This window comes from Cuculus canorus, chromosome 4 (genome assembly GCF_017976375.1).
Source record: "Cuculus canorus isolate bCucCan1 chromosome 4, bCucCan1.pri, whole genome shotgun sequence".
Lineage (NCBI taxonomy): Eukaryota > Metazoa > Chordata > Aves > Cuculiformes > Cuculidae > Cuculus > Cuculus canorus.
The window spans coordinates 40,831,611-40,849,529 of record NC_071404.1 but is presented as its reverse complement, the minus strand read 5'-3'; the positions used below and the strand labels follow the sequence as shown (position 1 = coordinate 40,849,529).

The window sequence follows — 17,919 nt, the reverse complement described above, 5'->3', positions numbered from 1 at the left end:
CATGTGTAAAAGTCTTTCTGGTATATTTTATTGAATCAGTAATAATTCTCATTATTACCTTTGCAGGTCAGTTACTATTTCCCACTGAAAACTTTATGGAGATCATTTTTTGCCGCTTTAGTAGCTGCGTTTGTTTTAAGGTCCATCAATCCTTTTGGTAATAGCCGCCTAGTTCTTTTTTATGTGGAATATCACACTCCTTGGTACCTTTTTGAACTCCTTCCTTTTATTCTTCTGGGAGTATTTGGTGGGCTCTGGGGAGCCTTTTTCATCCGAGCAAACATTGCATGGTGTCGTCGACGCAAATCTACGAAATTTGGGAAATATCCTGTCCTGGAGGTTATTATTGTTGCAGCAATAACAGCTGTCATTGCATTTCCTAATCCATATACAAGGCTAAACACCAGTGAGCTTATTAAAGAGCTCTTCACAGACTGTGGGCCGTTGGAATCCTCCTCCCTATGTGACTACAGAAATGATATGAATGCGAGCAAAATAGTAGATGATATCCCTGACCGTCCAGCAGGCACTGGAGTCTATTCAGCTATATGGCAGCTGTGTTTAGCACTCATATTCAAAATAATCATGACAGTTTTCACCTTTGGTATCAAGGTAAGTGTGAATGCAGCGGCTGCAATATGTTATATGGTTGACTGTTGCCTTTCTCATCTTCTGTCTCTGAAAGCTGGCAGCTTTGTTTATAGAATATTTTTTTCATGTGTAGTTCCTTTAAAAATAAGTCTTTTTACTGTGGATTAGTCAGCGATTCTTTCATTAAGTTTAATTAAATTCACACTAGCCCTTTGTTCAGCTGAATAGAAATATGTGCTAAATTTAATAGGGAACAGTAACGCTGTGTGGGTGCATGGCTGTTTGTATGGGACTGATTAAGCAGTAAGGGTGATTCTAAAATTTCCAAGAGCTGCGTTCAGTTGAGTTCAAACATAACCGCTCGGGTTCCCTAGTCCTGATACATGGAAGAAGAAAAGACTGTACAGCTTGAACAAGTTGTAGGAATTTTTAAATCCACTCTCTGCATTTATCACATAAATGTGATTACTGTGGACTGTAAAGGCAGCCGATGTGATTTTATTTCCTGAAATTTCCAGTATTGCATGTCACAACTAGAAAGCATGCTTTGTTCATGTGACTGTAACGGGAATTTCTTCTCCATTACAAAGCATCATGTATTTGTCTTTCCTGGTCATTTCATAAATCTGTTTTGGAGCTCTCTTCAGCTTTTCTCCAACTGTGGCTGTTTTCTGAAGGTCATGTAGCTGTCAGGCCTTCATAATTTTCTGTCTTGTCAAGCTCCCTTCATAGTTTTTGCAACTACATCATTATCAAACTTGTCTTAACACAAAGGATTGTAGAGTGTTCACTAAACAGGATTTGTGTTTAAACTGGCTTTAACTTTTCAGTCAGTGTTGCTGTTGCATGTTCATGTTGTAATGAATGCATAAGAAAACACTCCTTTACTCTCAAGGTGGTTGAACTGGAATAGGTTGTGCATAGAATGTGTGGAATCTCCATCTTTGGAGAATCTTAAAACCTGATTGGATGCAATCCTGGTCAGCCTGCTGTAGTTGACCGTGCTTGAGCAGAGGTGTTGCACTGGACAATCCAGAGTGATCACGTCTGACCTCAGCCATTCTTTCATTCTCTAATTGATAGAACAATATTGTGTTGTGTTTCTCATGTGTTGGTGTTTTAGAAAATGTTGTAGTCTGTTACATGAAGTTATTTTTGGTATATTGGTTGATGGATATAGAGAAATCCATTGTGTATATTTTAAATGCTAGTCTTCCATAGGTCACAGTTTCAGACGTTATTCTGTAACATGACCACTCTAATCTGTTGTATTCAGTTATTGTATTTCGCGTTATATCTAAAGGCTCTGCCCTTCTAAGCACTGTAACATGTCTTACAATTTGTGTTCCTGTATATCTGGCTCGCTCTTGTAGGATTGTCACCACAGGATCACACTTTGTGTATTAGAATTCACTAGGTTACAGGAGTGTGAAGCATCATTTGGGTTTGGTTCATTTTCTCGTAACTTCAGCATCTGCAATTTTGTAGAAATAGTTTTGTGAAGTTCTAAGGATATATTTATCACTTTGCCAATACACAAGGAGTCATTCTTCTCTCTTTGATGGACTGTGCTACATACACTTCTTTAAACTTAGAATGTTAGTGTCAGGAGATCTGGAGAAGGGGATGTCACTTTAGTGTTATATTTATTTGCATTTTAAGGTCCATTTCTATGAAAGGAGGAGAAAATTTGATTTTTTTTAAAAAAAAAAAAACAAAAACCACCAGCTTTGCCATGTAAGTCATTGTTAAGTATCCTCTGGGTTCTCCAGATCTGTTCCTGGAGCTGTAGCCATCTGAAAACACACAAGTAATCTCCCACAGGAACTGATTTCCTGTGAGGTAAGCAAAGCAGCTTAGCTGCTGCCTGTGGGACATCGTGGTCCTGCTGCTCTTAGCACCATGAACACGGATCACTAGATGGCTGATGAGGCAGTGGTTGGGTTTGTTCGGTTTTTTTGGGGCGTTTGGTTTTTGGGTGTATGTTGTATTGTGGTTTTTCTTCCCTCCTTTCAGGCTTTTCTGTGTATACTGTACTGCTTACTGTGAGTAGACTCGTTACATGTCTATGTGCTGGTGGTTAGCAGTTGGGGTGGGATTACAGCCTTATCTCAGAACCTGACTGATATGCAGCTGCACCACTAAAGAAGTGGTACCATATCCTGGTTCCTTGCTTCTTTCAAAGACAATGCATGTGCCACAGAATAAATCTTCTCCTCTGTACTATAACTTGAGCTAGGCTGGCACGCACTGGAGAAGAGACTTGAGACGAGGTAGAACCTAAATTTTTTACCTTATGAAGGTTCTTCTCCACGTTGTGACTTGTGATTTGGAGGCTTATGCAAACAAATTCAGCTGTAAAATAATTACAGTTAGACTAGTAACCATTATCCGCATGTGATGGAAAGAAAAGAAGGAGCTAGATACATTAAAAAAATTGTGTCAGCAAAGGACCAGGAACAATTTGGATGTGATCTCCACGCGGAGACTGAGTTTCTGCAGCATGCTGCTGTAGCAAACTACAATTTGAGGCAGTTTCAAGACTTATTCAATTACTTCTGTATCTGAAATGTTGTTTTTTTCAAAGCGCTATTGAACTGTTCACCTTAAAGAACTTAACTCAAGAAAAAAATTGGATTCTAGCAGTTAGATTTAGACATGTAATTCATTGTGTGAAATAACAGTGGTGATTTAAATGTACAGTTTGGATAGTACGCTGAAATGATAGCATTGAATAGTTACTTCTGTTAACGCTGGAATATTAGGTAGTTCAGGATGGGAATGATGGATTATTAAACCTTTTTCCCCAGAACCTAGGTGGTTGAGTCACTGTCCCTGGAGGCATTTAAAAGATGGGCAGATGAGGTGCTCAGAGATATTGTTTAGTAGTGGACAGATACGGTTGGACTCGAAGATCTCAAAGGTCTTTTCTAACCAAACAATTATATGAAATCGTCTTTGTAACCGTAAATATTGGGAATGATGATGATGATGCAGATAGATTCGGAAATAAGAGTTCTGCATCAGCTGTTGGGCTCCGTAGTAAAAGCTACAGTGTGGAATTGAACAATACTGAAACTTCACAGCTGAATAGTGGGGAAAAAAAAAATCATGTGTCCTGTTACAGCATGATTGCAATTTTTAAATTAACTTATTTTGACAAGATGGGTTTAGGTGCATTTAGACAAAAAGTAAAATTCTACTACTTAGTTGTAGTCAGATTTTTGCCTCAGTCTCGGTAAAAATATTTTGATACTAACAACTGCTATGAGGAGAAGCATCAGGCGTTTCCAATTTAATGAGATATTTAGAGACCAGTGTTTTTTTTTTAAATATTAACTTCCTAAGGAAGAGAAAAGATACACAACAATTTCTCAGATGAACCCTCGCTCCTTATGAAACTGCTGATAAAAGCAAGCCTTGCAATAATATTTTACTAAGCCATGTTGGTATGACAAGGCTGTGTGGCTTTCTCATATCTTAGCTGATAACAGAAAAACAGTTTAAATAAAGAGAGTTACAGTAGAAACTTTTTTTACAGTAGTAGGTTATCTGCTTTTTGCAGTAGGAGTTGTCCTGCCTTTTTGCTGTATTTAGCATTCTGTATGCACAACTTTGCATGGGAAACTGCAATATAGTAAGCAAAGCCTATTTTAAAAATCACCTGTTAATTTGCCATCTGATTTATAGCAGTGTTAGAAAGCAGTCTGGGGAGGCAGGTCCGTGTGCAAAGCTTGTTTAGTAAATGAATGCTGACTCAAAGGAACATGAAGCAATAAGGGAGATGGGAAATAGTAAGGAAGACTTTTCAGTACTAGAAGCACTGCTCAGATTGGACACACGTGAGAATTGTGCCTGCACTGAGGGTCTGGTTTGTGATCCTGTATTGTTCATAGATTTGCTCTTAAATACAGTAAAAATACAAACAGATTTACGCGTGAAATGGATTCAGCTAACCAGGTTGATCAGACATATGACTAGTGTGTTAAATTTTGCTAACCTGGCAATGTCAGTTTACATGACAATTTGAGCATTTGCATCTTTTTGGCTAAAAGACATGTTCCCATCAGCGTGACAGCAGTTCTTTGTTTTTTCTTGCAGGTTCCATCTGGGTTGTTCATACCTAGTATGGCAATTGGAGCAATAGCAGGGAGGATTGTAGGAATTGCAGTGGAGCAGCTGGCTTACTACCATCATGACTGGTTCATTTTCAAGGAGTGGTGTGAAGTTGGAGCTGACTGTATTACACCTGGTCTTTATGCCATGGTTGGTGCTGCTGCGTGCTTAGGTAACTAAAATATTGCAAAGTAAATAAGTATCTGATTTTCTTCTATGTTCCCAAGATAATGATTAAAAATGAAGGGAGGTCTAAACGTGTGTGGTTTTGGAACACTGTTTTATTTGGACTTCTCTTTCTTCAGCATAGTATGTTCACATCTCTATATGAGAATGTCAGATCCTTGTGATCTGAGGAAGAATATGTGAAATTTAAATTGATGAGAAATAGGAGGATTTAAATAGTAGTGTTTACTTTCTCTTTTTGGTGTCATTACTACATCAGTCAGAAAAATCAGTTTCTTCAAATGTATGAAGTAGAGGATTTGCAGAGTCAAGTACTGCTGAAATTACTACAAGGAGGTGACGTGATCAGCTACCACATCTACATGAATTGTGAAAAATGATCTTGAAATTCATAATTCAAACAAAACTTTCACAAGTGTCTGATGATTAGGGGAGTCCAGCTTGATACATTTTTAACAAGGCTGATTTACAAGCTGTTGAAAGTCAGCTTCGCTGGAGAAGGCTTAAGTTGGACACTTGTACTACAAGAGGACTTTTTGAAGGTCTTGTCTTGTCCTAGCTTATAACTTCATTGCATTTAGAAATGAAACTTGAAAGCTAATAGTACCGATTCTGAAAAAAGTAGACCTCTTCCTGAAGGAACAATGCATTTAAGTGACCAAATAAACTAATGGTATATGCTTAGTTTTTAGAGAGTTGTTATTTTGTCTTCTAATAGATCAACTTGAATTACTTTGGATTTAATTGAAAGAAAGGCCATATTCTTTCATTGAATGAGGATAAAGCATCAGAACCCTTGGCAGAAAAAACATCTTGAATACTGCCTAAATTGAAATATAATCCCTCTCTTCTCCCATTGTCCAAAAAAGAGATTTAATCAGCTCAGAATTCTCTTTAGCTTTTATGAGTCAGCAACAGCATTAAATTCCTAATCCTGTGGACAGCATAGCTGTTGAATTGCTAGTTGTGACTTCCCTGCATTAGTTCCATTCTTTTTCCAAATTCCTACCTTGCTTGATTTCCTTGCATTTCTCAGTATTTTTAACCTAGGTGTGCCATGGAGAAATAGTCTTATTCTTAGTTTACATGAAAGAACTGCACATATTTTTCAAATCACTTTATTCCCTGATTTTCTAAGAATTTTCCCTAAAGCTCACTTTTACTTCTTAAAGTTCCGTGCCGATTTTCGCTGTCTGCTTTTGTGTATTATACGGAATTATTGTTGTCAGATGACCTTTGATGGCAGAGTTATGTTTGTGGTTCTCCTGGTAAGGCAGAAAATTCTAAATTAATCGTTATCTAATACTGGAACGTTACTAGCTACCATTTTTCTTGCAGGTGGTGTGACAAGGATGACCGTGTCCCTGGTAGTTATTGTCTTTGAGCTAACAGGAGGGCTGGAATATATTGTGCCCCTAATGGCTGCAGTTATGACCAGTAAGTGGGTAGGAGATGCCTTTGGTAGGGAAGGCATCTATGAGGCACACATCCGACTCAACGGATATCCTTTCTTGGATGCAAAGGAAGAATTTACTCACACAACACTGGCTGCTGATGTTATGAGACCTCGAAGAAGCGATCCACCTCTAGCAGTTCTGACTCAGGATAATATGACAGTTGAAGACATAGAAAACTTGATCAATGAAACAAGCTATAATGGTTTTCCTGTTATTATGTCGAAAGAATCGCAGAGACTTGTGGGCTTTGCTCTAAGAAGAGATTTAACTATTGCAATAGGTAATTATCTTCCAGTATTGCATGATTATATATGCCGATTTAAATGATTTTATAGCTTAAAATGATTTACTCTCTGTGTTTCTAGACTTATTTCAGGTTCAGGTACCTTGCACAAGTTATCTGTTCCTTTGTTGAAGTATACAGTTACCTTCAGTAGCAGGCTCTGAAATGGAAAGAATGGTTATCTCTCTGTCACAGAAACTAGAGTTATCGTACTGAAGTAGGCCAAAATGTCATCTAGTATGGTGTTTTTGTTTTGAAGCTTTTGCTAGTATCTTTTCCTCAAGTGTTGCTACATTAACATTCTTCTTCAAAATTGAGTAATTCTTATTTTAAAACAGCAGGAGTCTGTGAGAATACTGTCCAAGTCATTTTTAAATTTCAATATATGTCATACCTCTCTGACAGTAGGTTTGCTGTTGTTGTAACAACTAAGATTGTATTATGGAGAGGCAAGTGAAATATGAATTAGGTTTCTGTTTTTATATTTGTGATATTTGTGACGATGCTTGGTGTACTGGCAAGAAAAATTGTGTGTATTTTGAGTATACTGTCATAAGCAAAGGAAAAAACCCATTATTATGTAAGAAAATTTTACAAACCTGTAACATTTGTTACATGAAATCAGTGATGGAAGTTGCATTTTAAACTGCTTTTTTCCCATAATTCATATGACTGGACCTTGACAAATATTTCTCTAACCAAGGCACTTGAGAAAGAGACAGAAAAGTCTCCTGAAACTTTAAAAAAAATGTTTTGAGAACATAACACTGTTTACTTCGGTAACACTTGGGCCAGTGGTCTTAATACTGTGTACGCTATGAGATTACACTATATAGCATGTTTTATGTCCAAAACTTGGAAAATATTATAGACATCACAGTGTTTTAAGTTCACGTTTACTTAAGACTAAACAGAGGATTAGCAGAAAATTGTGCTAATATTTTCACTTTTACGGGTAATTCTCATGTCAGCTGCTGAGATTGTACAGTGCGAGTTGCTTAATATTGGATTTGCCTGTCTTAAGAGAGTCATTGTGTGAAGTAGTTCAGGGTACAGGGAGGGATGGTGATGTCACCAAGGTAGTAAAGACATGAAAAGGAAGAAGATCCAGTTCACTTAAAGCTAAATTCTTATAAACAAGAAGACAAGGTTTTCAGAGTGTTGAGAAATTAGTTCTTTGGTTTCAAACCAACAATAATTACAGCCACTGGAATTACGACAGGGGAACTGTCAGTTGAGATTGGCTTTTCCCTTGACAGTGTCTTAGCAGCCATGTATGTGTTTCCCGCATGTTAGTTTTTAAGTCTTTATTATAGGAAATTATCTATTGGGGTGAGAAAGATAGTAGCCAGAGAATGGCTAGAGCTGAACGGTAGCTGGCTTCTGTTTTTTTCCACAAACACTTCTTAGCGATAAACAGTGGCTATGTAAACATGTCAAAATAGCACATATCAGAATATCAACACCTAGAGAGTAACAATAGAGTCTGGTAGTGTTGATTGATCTGTCTGCACTAAATTACCTTATTGCAAGACTGTAAATTCTTCCTCCTCTGCTGTTTCCCCCCTCTCTTTTTCGTAAAGAAAGTGCTAGAAAGAAGCAGGAAGGGATTGTTGGCAGTTCCAGGGTCTGTTTTGCCCAGCACACCCCATCACTTCCAGCAGAAAGCCCTCGACCACTGAAGCTTAGAAGTATTCTTGATATGAGCCCTTTCACCGTGACAGACCACACACCAATGGAAATAGTGGTGGATATTTTCCGGAAGCTGGGTCTGAGGCAGTGCCTTGTAACACACAATGGGTGAGTAGAGTGGCAATAATGCTATTTGTTTTGTTAGATACAGTCATTTTCACTTGCAGGATGAGAGTATTTGAACCAGGGTAGATTCCAGGATCATGATGTTTGAACCCGTAAATTCAGTACTGCAGCCGAGGACCCTAACTGTTTATTAAGAAGGTGCTGTGCTGTGACATCTCTCTGAAATTCTTACTCTTCTCTTGTATTCCATGTGAGCAGGGAGGTAATTTCAGTAAGTTTAAGGTGTTCTTTTAGAAATCAGCCTCATTCAGTAAGTTTTGTGTGTGCAACTTGCATGTGGAAGAGACTCAACTTGTTTTGCAGAAATTTAGCCTTGTGTGGTGCATGGTCTAAGGCCTTTATTTCCTCATTCTTACATATGTTCTGGCAATGTATAATGTATCAGCTGTTGAACATCTACAAATATCTGAGTTCATAAAAAGTAAGGGAGGAAATGATCCAGTCACTGTCTCCTCTCCTGGAGTTTAGTGATGGTGATTACCACCAAGCTCTTGTTTTTGGAATACTAACAACTAAATAACTGCTACTAGTTTTGGAACTTCAGTCTGAAACCTTTGTTTCTGTGCTTGAAAATATTTCAAGAAAGTAATTTTAACATTTAGAATGTTTGTAAATGAGACTCTAGGGAGTTGTCATGTGATTACCCATTAAAGAAATGAGCCCTTGGCATGGAAACATAAATGTTCATTATAATTGCTGTTTATCTAAACTGCTCCTTTTTTTTTTTACATGATCTTTTTCTGTGTAGCTGTTTCTTTAGCATTCTGCTTCCCTGTTATCGCTTGTGTTAAACAACTGACACACAACATTGCAGCTCCTACCATGTTATCTTGCTTCCTCTTAGCATGTCTTTTAAGGCACCTGTTAAGTGAAACATTGTCTGCTAATTCACATTCTTTAGGATCAGTGTCCATGGGACAAAATCCAGGAAACATGAAATATGGGTGGGACTTCCTTGGTATTGCTGTGGGGAAAAGGACTGCTGCTATAAGTGGCAAATATTTAAATACTGCATTGGTTACCAAGCTTATTTTTTCCAGATTTATTTTGAAACAAATTTATTCTAAATGTCCTGCTTTTTTTTCTTCAATGCATCCCTGTTTGGGATGGCAAGTAGATGTTTTCAGAAGCAGAAAATGATATTAAAAGCCTTTCTCTGATGGAGAAGGGACATCATGATCTGACACTTAGAAGTCAGTGCAGACACGCGTTTATACTTGTTTTGGGGAAGGAAATTTGAATTGATAAAGCTTTAATGAAAAATATTTACTATAGTGATTTTTTGTCTTAGTTTCTGTTGCAGTTGAGTGCTCAGACTTTGACATTGATGTTAAAATTGACTAAAGAAAGCTTAACCGTGCAAAGCTATGTCAAACTGTACTATACATTTTTAACTGTTTTATAACAGAGTAGAAGGAAGCACGGATGGCTTTCATAATTGACTCTTTTCAGACGTTCATATTTGTTGTCTTACTTGAATTTACAAATTGTGATATCCCATGAGCACACTGTGTTACAACAAGATGAGCTGGTAAATACTAGTACTAGTGGTATTTAGCTAAGGCATGTAGCCATCAAAGACTAATCTATATTTTGGCAAATTTCCTGCAAATTGAATATACCCACGTAAAGAAACATACCAGTTTATTGGTTCCAATCCAGAGTGGAGTAGGAATTGTGCAGAAATTGGTGCCATTGACAAACATAGAGGTGTATGAAGACTGAGGCTTGCTTTTCCTAATTTGTACCAGAATATCCATTCCAGGGAGTTGTTCTTGATTTATACTGTCATGAGTGATGACTTTGTCCGAATATGTCTGTTTCTAGAGACGCCACATAACCCTGCTCTGCAGTGCAGTTTCAAACCTCAGTTGCTATGACTGTGCAGTTACTACTTTGTTCATGTACTGTGGCTTGTTAAAATGTGAATAATTGTATGTGTGAGGAGAAATAACTGTTAAACAAGGGAAATAAAGTAGATTTTAGTTTCAGTGCCTATAAAACTTTGAACGTGGGGAGAAGAGATGAAGTACACTTCCCTGCTGTGTACTTGATATGAGAAGTTGTACTTCTGTGAGGTGGCTGAAGTTGCAATTCTTTTCAGCATTTTGGTAGAAAAAGAAAAAAGGCAATGTCTGTGAAAGGGTACTGATTTTCAGATCATTTTTCATTTAATTATCTCATTAGCTTCCTGCAACCGTTCTTTTTTTTTTTTTCCTAGTTTTGCTCTCTCTAATTCTTTTTCATTATGATTAGAACATTTTTTTATTTTATTTCACACGCAGTTATTAGCATAACATGATCTGTTTCAGGATTGTCTTGGGGATCATCACAAAGAAGAACATATTAGAGCATCTCGAGCAACTAAAGCAGCACGTCGAACCCTTGGTGATTAGATATATCAGATCTCATAATTAGACACATTAGAAGTCAGGAAGCATGAAACTTGTGAACTGTTCAGGGTTTTTATGACATCAGCTGAACAATGAAATCATCTTATGCTAAAAATCTGTATTAAACCATAAACCGAAATGTGCAAAATCCTTTTGTAGAAATTAAGCTGTTACTATGGACATTCTGTTAGTCACAACATTAAAGGAAAGTAAACAATAGAATTTCTGATATTATTGTTCTTGAGATTGCATAGATTCATGTAATTGATCTGCTGATTTCCTCTGGTGGGAAGGCACTCAGCTAAGAATACTTTTTCCCTGCCCACTGCAATTAAGATTGCATGTATGCCAATTTCTTTTTCCGATCTTGACAGCTTTAAATAGCTGCTGAATAGTGAAGTATCACATCTTTTGAGAAGCAAAGCCAAGCATGTTTTCAATGTATTGCAGCAATAGACCATCCCTGTAATCCCTCTGTATCAACAAGATTTTTTAAAAGTATACTTATTTTTAGTGAAGTCCTATGATTCTGCTGCTGTTACCTACAGCAATTAAAGTAGTCCTTTATAAAATGTTCAGTGATATCCTAAGCCACTAAGTGGCACGCTGCTGTTGCCTTCAGAATCTAGATACTGTTTTAACCCTGATGTTGTGAACTAACCTTAGATGGAAGGTAGATTTCGTCTTAATTTGGACATGGGCTGCTAGTTACTTCTCTGCTAAACCTACCCACCAAGTTTAGCTGCTTATGTGCAAAACATGCTAATTATGTTCTCATTTTGTGCTAATATTTCACAAGTATTTCATGCGTCCTTCAATAAGACTAAACGAAATGTACTAACCAGAATAACAAGGGCAGCAGCTCATTCATTCTGCTCTTTGCTTCTCCTGTGATATTATCCTTTTGGACAGTCTCACCTTTTTTTGATATCTCATAGAAGTACAATTTTAAAAGCTGTGAAGGTGCTGTCATAAGAGCACAGTATCTAAATTGGGAAATGAAAACTTTCTTATATTATTCACAGTTTATTTTCTAAAGCTGTGAACTCCAAAAGCTAATTAACTATTGTTTATTTTACAAAAGTTTCATGGCCAATACAGTGTGCTCCTATTAATACATTCAGCCTGAGCCAGTGCGTCAGACTGGAAGAATCCGTTTGATTCAAAAATGGAGGGAAGGGAAGTCTGATTGCTACTAGGATTTTGGGCCATCAAGCAGTACGTCACTTCTGATGGCTAGGTTGGAACATGCTTCCCCTATGAAATGGGATCAATATCACTTCTTTTTCATACCTCTTTTCTTTGTCCCTCTCTGTTACTTTTTTGTTGGCATACGCTAATCAAAATTTCATTTTTGTAGAAACAAAAAGTTAAATAAAAATTGTCATAGGCTTTACTTGTATTACTTGTATTTCATTAAGATGGACTACAGCTGTCAGAGACCATCTGAATGGTGTCTCAGCATTGCTGTCTTTTAACAAACTGGTGGTTTCTCAGTATTTTGATTAATAAAATGTTTTTGTTTAAATAAGATAATCAGGCTGTTTACTTTTGCTCTATTCCTGTCAACAAAAAGGACTTGGCTACAGATTAATTCTGCTTTATTATTTTCCTGCACGGATTAATATTGATCTTCCATTTATCCTTTTCAGGCGCCTCCTTGGCATTATAACAAAAAAAGATATCCTCCGTCATATGGCCCAGACGGCAAACCAAGACCCCGCCTCAATAATGTTCAACTGAATCCCATAGCTGAGGAGAGAGAGGAAACTGAAGAGGAGGTTCATTTGTTGAATAGCACAACACTTTAGTCTGGGGAGTACTAAAATCAGAGACGAGAGCTGGGTTTTTGCGTAACAGTGCTGCTGGAAATCAGGAGTTGGTCTGGGGGAGTATGTGGCAAGGAGGAAGGCTGATGGGAGCATGGGAAGGGAGAGCTGCTGTCCTGCACTGGATGCGTCCCGAGACGTCAGGTCTGCCATGATAGTGCAGTGGGTGAGCTGTGCGAGGTGGCACAATTCTCCAGCCCCAGCCTGGTACTTCAGCATTGAAGAGATGTGTTATTAGTCCCTGTTTCTGGAGGGATCGTTCTGAATTGAGCCATCTTATGGAGACTGAAAGGTCTTGCCCTTTTTACCATTGAGAACTGTTGTGTTACTCATGAAACGTATAACTATTACACGTCACCTTTCTACATTCCAGAAGAGCTTTATTTCTCTCTCTCCTGAGCCTCTTTAAAATTGGTGTGCCCTTTTGAAGCAGTTGTTTCTCATATTGAGATGTACTGTGAGTTACTGAGGTTGGATCACAAGAAGGGAGGTTTTTCTTGTGCCATTAAACATGTAAGTTCGTACATCATCAAATGCTTGGGGCAGTACAGATCCACTGCGACAAAACCAGATTGAACAGGTAATACCTTGCAAGAACCGTGCAAGACTTCTTTCAGCCCCTGTGCTGTTGTGATATGAGAAGAATTTAAACCAGATGAAACTAGCGTTTCAAAGAAAAATACTGTTTTTGCTGCAGAAAATATCAATAATGTGACCTGGTCTTATGCAATTTTTGTATTATTGAAAACACTATGATATATACCGATGTTGTGCAGTATAAGGAAAAATACTGCTATTCTACTAGTTAAGAGCTGGAACAATTCTGTATACGTGTATCTGGTAAAAATTGCATGCTACAACACTGGAGATCTTTTCCCCTCCCTGTAAAATTTGAGAACGGTCATTTTTATTTTTTCTCCTCCACAAAAGATGTTCCACTGCTGACATGGTAGGAAGAAATGTAACTCGTAACTTGCACTAAATGTATATTATTTTTCTTGAAGTTTTACCATTCTTTATTTATATTTCTATGGATTAAAAGAATCTATTAAATATGAATCAGTTAATATCTCACATAACTAATTACCTTTTTAATGTGATTTTATAAAATAATTCGTAATCCTCTGCAAGTAACGGAGGATTAGCAAATGTTTACAACTAGATGAAGGGTTTAAACAAAATGGTTTCTTTATGATCCCACATGCATATAAGATAATTTTCAAGTGTAACTTTCACTGCCGTTATCTTCAGATTTCCTTTTTTGTTTACTAGCAGATAACTGGAACAGTAACATTAAAATTTTACTTTTAAGAAAATGCAGGGTTTTAAAAATAGTAGGATGAAAGCAATTATAATTATTAGATTGCCTTTGACTTTTTTTTTCCTCTCTTTTTTTTTTTCAATCCCAAGTATATAGAGGTGTAAATGATATGTAGTGACAGAAGATGAGCAGCAGGGCAGAATCGAATCCAGTACTTGAAACTTTGGCAGGACTTTAAAATTCAGCAGCAACATACGTGCTAGCAGGTGAACTGGCAGATCATACCTACTTTACTTTTTTCTTTCCAGTCACTAGATTAGTTTGTTTCATCTTCATTTTATCAAACCACCACCATGAACACATGCAGAGGAGAAAAGGCGATATGCTCCAAGCCTAAAGTTGGGGAGAAAAGCATTAAGAAATCTGGCTGATAAAAGTCACACTGTATTAACATGGGGTTGCATAAAATTTCCTTCTTTTAACAGTTACGCCCACTAGACTGCAAAAATACAAATGATAAAAATCTAAAGCATCCTGGGTATCTTTAAGGCATTCATCACAGCTACCTCAAACTTCTTTATTCCCACTCAAGATAAAAATCATACTAAATACGATAACGTGCTGAAATGAAATTCTGGTACTTCTCCCAAGCTCCAAAATACTGTGCTCAAGTGCTCTGCTGAATTTTTACTGGTGTCTCTGAGCATGAAACCGCCATACACACACCATCATCTCATCTCTTGCAGCAACTGGAACCAATAGAAACCAAAATGCACCAGTGGGCTCATAAGGATCAGCCCCTATGTTAAAAGTGGGTTTAGAACTGAACCGGAATCAAGCTGTGTTAAAAATGGGAGCATTGCAGCAACCGGCTGCTTTCTTCCACAGGAGGTCCTGGGCAGTGGTTCAAAGTTTATTCTGTTACACTGTGTAAGCCTGAAGAGGCTTTACAGAAGAAACTGCAAAAAGCAGGATTTTTCCCATTTACAGAAGGCAGCTCTGGAAGTTTTCTGTGATGCCAATTTCTGTTGTCTAAAAATGCGCTAACCTCTTGCCATCTCTGATGTTCTCGTAAAACACTGCTATGCGGACTATTAACTCACACCTAATTCTACAGACTATGCTGTCGTAAGTAAAATACACTTCACACCTCTGCTCTGTTTTATAATTTCAGTATGGATCCCGAGTGCTGCATATAAATTCCGCATCCATTTTCTTACCTGGTAAGCTTTCCCTGTTGACATTTAAAATGTCTTCTGGTAAACATACAGTAGAGGTTCTGATAATGAAGTGTGCGTGCCTGTGCTGTGCAACAAAAATTTCCTAATGTAAAACTTCCAGCGCCTTACTCAAGATACAGTTTAAAAAACAACGTGGTGGGTGGAAGGGGAAAGTGTCAGCTTTTATTTTTTATTTTATTTTTTAACCCGATTTGGTTACTGGTTCATGAAGAATGCATTCTTTGTTAATCTGTGATGTTGCCTAGAGCTGTATTTAATATTGATCTTAATGTTTTTATTTATGATAGTGTGGTAGAGCTGCGTATCATTACAGTAAGAATTCTGATTACTGTGATGATTTAATTGAGCATTAAAAACTTCTGTATGACCATTTATTGTTCTGTCATGTTTTTTACAAATGATATTTGTGTCAATTTTTGTATTTAATTTCCTTGAGAGAAAATTAACAGCTAGCACTTCTACATACAAAACTAGTAAGCAGGTAGAAAAAGAGTGAGTTTTAGGAGAAGACGCAGTCTTTGTATTGCATAGCATTTGGCTGCAAACCAGTAGCCAAATCAACGCAAAAAACCCAGAGCAGCATTAGGTATTAAATGTTTTAAAATGATTTATATAGCTGTAGAATTTTAGCTTCCTGATTTAAAAAAGTGGATGAGGCTTTTAACTGTCTAAAAGCCACAATTACATAGTTTCTACACAGTAGATTTTTAGTGACTCTAGTTAGAGAGCAAGGTAAAATAGATATCAATAGACAATGTGTATTAATTATTTTTTCCATTGGTGTAAGAGTTTTCCTTCTCAATTAGAGGTTAATAAGAGGTTAGTAAGGAAAATCCATACAAAGGTCCTAATTTTTGCAGATTTAAATAACAATGCAAAAGGTGAATACTTTTTTTTACTTGTATGCTTCTACAGGGCATTATTAAGGTCTTTTCTGTTTGGAACCTAAAAAGAAAGGGAGAGTGAGACTGAATTTTCAAGGAAGTACATACCTCTACAGACACAGACAGGCTTTTTTATGCACCAAACCTAAAATTCTGGTCCCATGGTAAAGTCCCTCGATGCTTGTCCTTGTTAGAATAAATGGAAGATTGATATGCTCTTTGAAAGGGGCATAACATAAGAGGCGTGTGATTCTGAAAGCCGCAAATACCTTTTTGAAGCACTGACTTACATTGCGAGTGATTTATTCATGCTGGAAGGGACCATTGGAAGTGGAATTGTTTGCTAAACTGTAGGGACAGCTTTGAGATTTCAGCATGTTGTTAGCAGCCTATAATCATCCCTCCAAATGACGTGAACTGCTCTAATAGAGATCACATCCCCGTACAATGGCAGATGCTGAGTAAGAGCATTGGTTTCTGGACTGGTACTTCAAGCAGTTGCTTGAGAATGAAACTAATAACATCACAACCGAGCAGTGGACTGATGAATTCACATCTTGTACATAACTTTGGTTCCATTTTTAAAAGTCCAGATCAGCAAAAACAGGCAACTGCATCCAATTCCTAGGGGAGCAAGTGCAGCAGGATCACCCATTTATCTTCTAGTGTCTGATAGCTGCATTTTAATTGTATTTATTTCATGTTAGTTAATTCAGCTGGATCCAAGAGACAGACCAGACTTAGTGCTTCATTGTAATGCAGAGGGGAAAGCTGCTCTAACTGAATTTTTCACCTGTATGTACCTTGATGACAACACTAAGCTGAGTGGAGCAGTTGCCACACCAGAAGAATGGGATGTCATCCAGAGGGACCGGGATGTGCAGGAGAAGTGGGCCTGTGTGAACCTCATGAAGTTCAACAAGGCCAAGTGCAAGGTCCTACACTTGGGTCAGGGCAATCCATGGTTTCAGTACAGCATGGGGAATGATGTGATGGAGAGCAGCCCTGCACAGGACTTGTGGTTGCTCACTGATGAGAATCTTAACGCAAGCTGGCAATGTGTGCTCGCAGCCCAGAAAGCCAACGGTATCCTGGGCTGCATCAAGAAGTGTGGCCAGCAGGTCGAGGTGATTCTGCCCCTCTGTTCCTCTCTTGTGAGACCTTACCTGGAGTATTGTGTCCAGTTGTGGAATCCTCAACACAGGAAGGATATGGAGCTGTTGGAACGGGTCCAGAGGAAGGCTACAAAGATGATCGGAGGGCTGGAGCACCTTCCCTACAAGGACAGGCTGAGAGAGTTGGGCTTGTTCGGCCTGGACAAGAGGCGCCTTGGAGGAGACCTTATAGTAACCTTCCAGTACCTGAATGGGCTACAAGAAAGCTGGAGAGGGACTTTGTATAAGAGCATGGAATGATAGGACTAGGGACAATGGCTATAAGCTGAAGAGGGGTTGATTTAGACTAGACATAAGAAAGCATTTCTTCACCACGAGAGTGGTGAGGCACTGGCACAGGTTGTCCAGGGAAGCTGTGGCTGCCCCATCCCTGGAGATGTTCAAGGCCAGGTTGGATGGGGCCTTGGGCAGCCTGATCTAGTGGGATGTCCCTGCCCATGGCAGGGGGATTGGAACTACATGATCTTTAAGGTCCCTTTCAATCCAAACCATTCTATGATTCTATGTGATAGGACAGAACTGAGGAAATACAGGATGCCTGCAAAAACCACCAAGAGTGAGGAAAGTGAGTTCGGGAGGTGTGAGTTGTGACTCCATGAACCAATCTGTGCCCCAGCGCACACAGCTTCCCCGAGGAACGTAGGAGAGGACTCTACCCATGTCTACTGGTGCTCTTCAGGGCACC

The 17,919-nt window shown here is 38.2% G+C and overlaps 1 protein-coding gene across 4 annotated transcripts in view; it reads left to right on the top strand.

Moving 5' to 3' along the window:
* CLCN3 (chloride voltage-gated channel 3) overlaps positions 1–17,155 on the top strand; it is a 70,195-nt gene extending 53,040 nt beyond the window's left edge. For 2 of the 4 annotated variants that reach the window (XM_054065187.1, XM_054065188.1), the window contains 6 exons: positions 67–612; positions 4,693–4,879; positions 6,232–6,630; positions 8,217–8,433; positions 10,764–10,839; positions 12,497–17,155. In XM_054065187.1, the coding sequence (XP_053921162.1) occupies positions 67–612; positions 4,693–4,879; positions 6,232–6,630; positions 8,217–8,433; positions 10,764–10,839; positions 12,497–12,655 (1,584 nt within the window). In that variant the 3' untranslated portion in view covers positions 12,656–17,155. The remainder of the gene's footprint in view (positions 1–66; positions 613–4,692; positions 4,880–6,231; positions 6,631–8,216; positions 8,434–10,763; positions 10,840–12,496) is intronic. The other 2 variants (XM_054065189.1, XM_054065190.1) reach the window with 1 other exon arrangement.
* Positions 17,156–17,919: the final 764 nt, after the last annotated feature.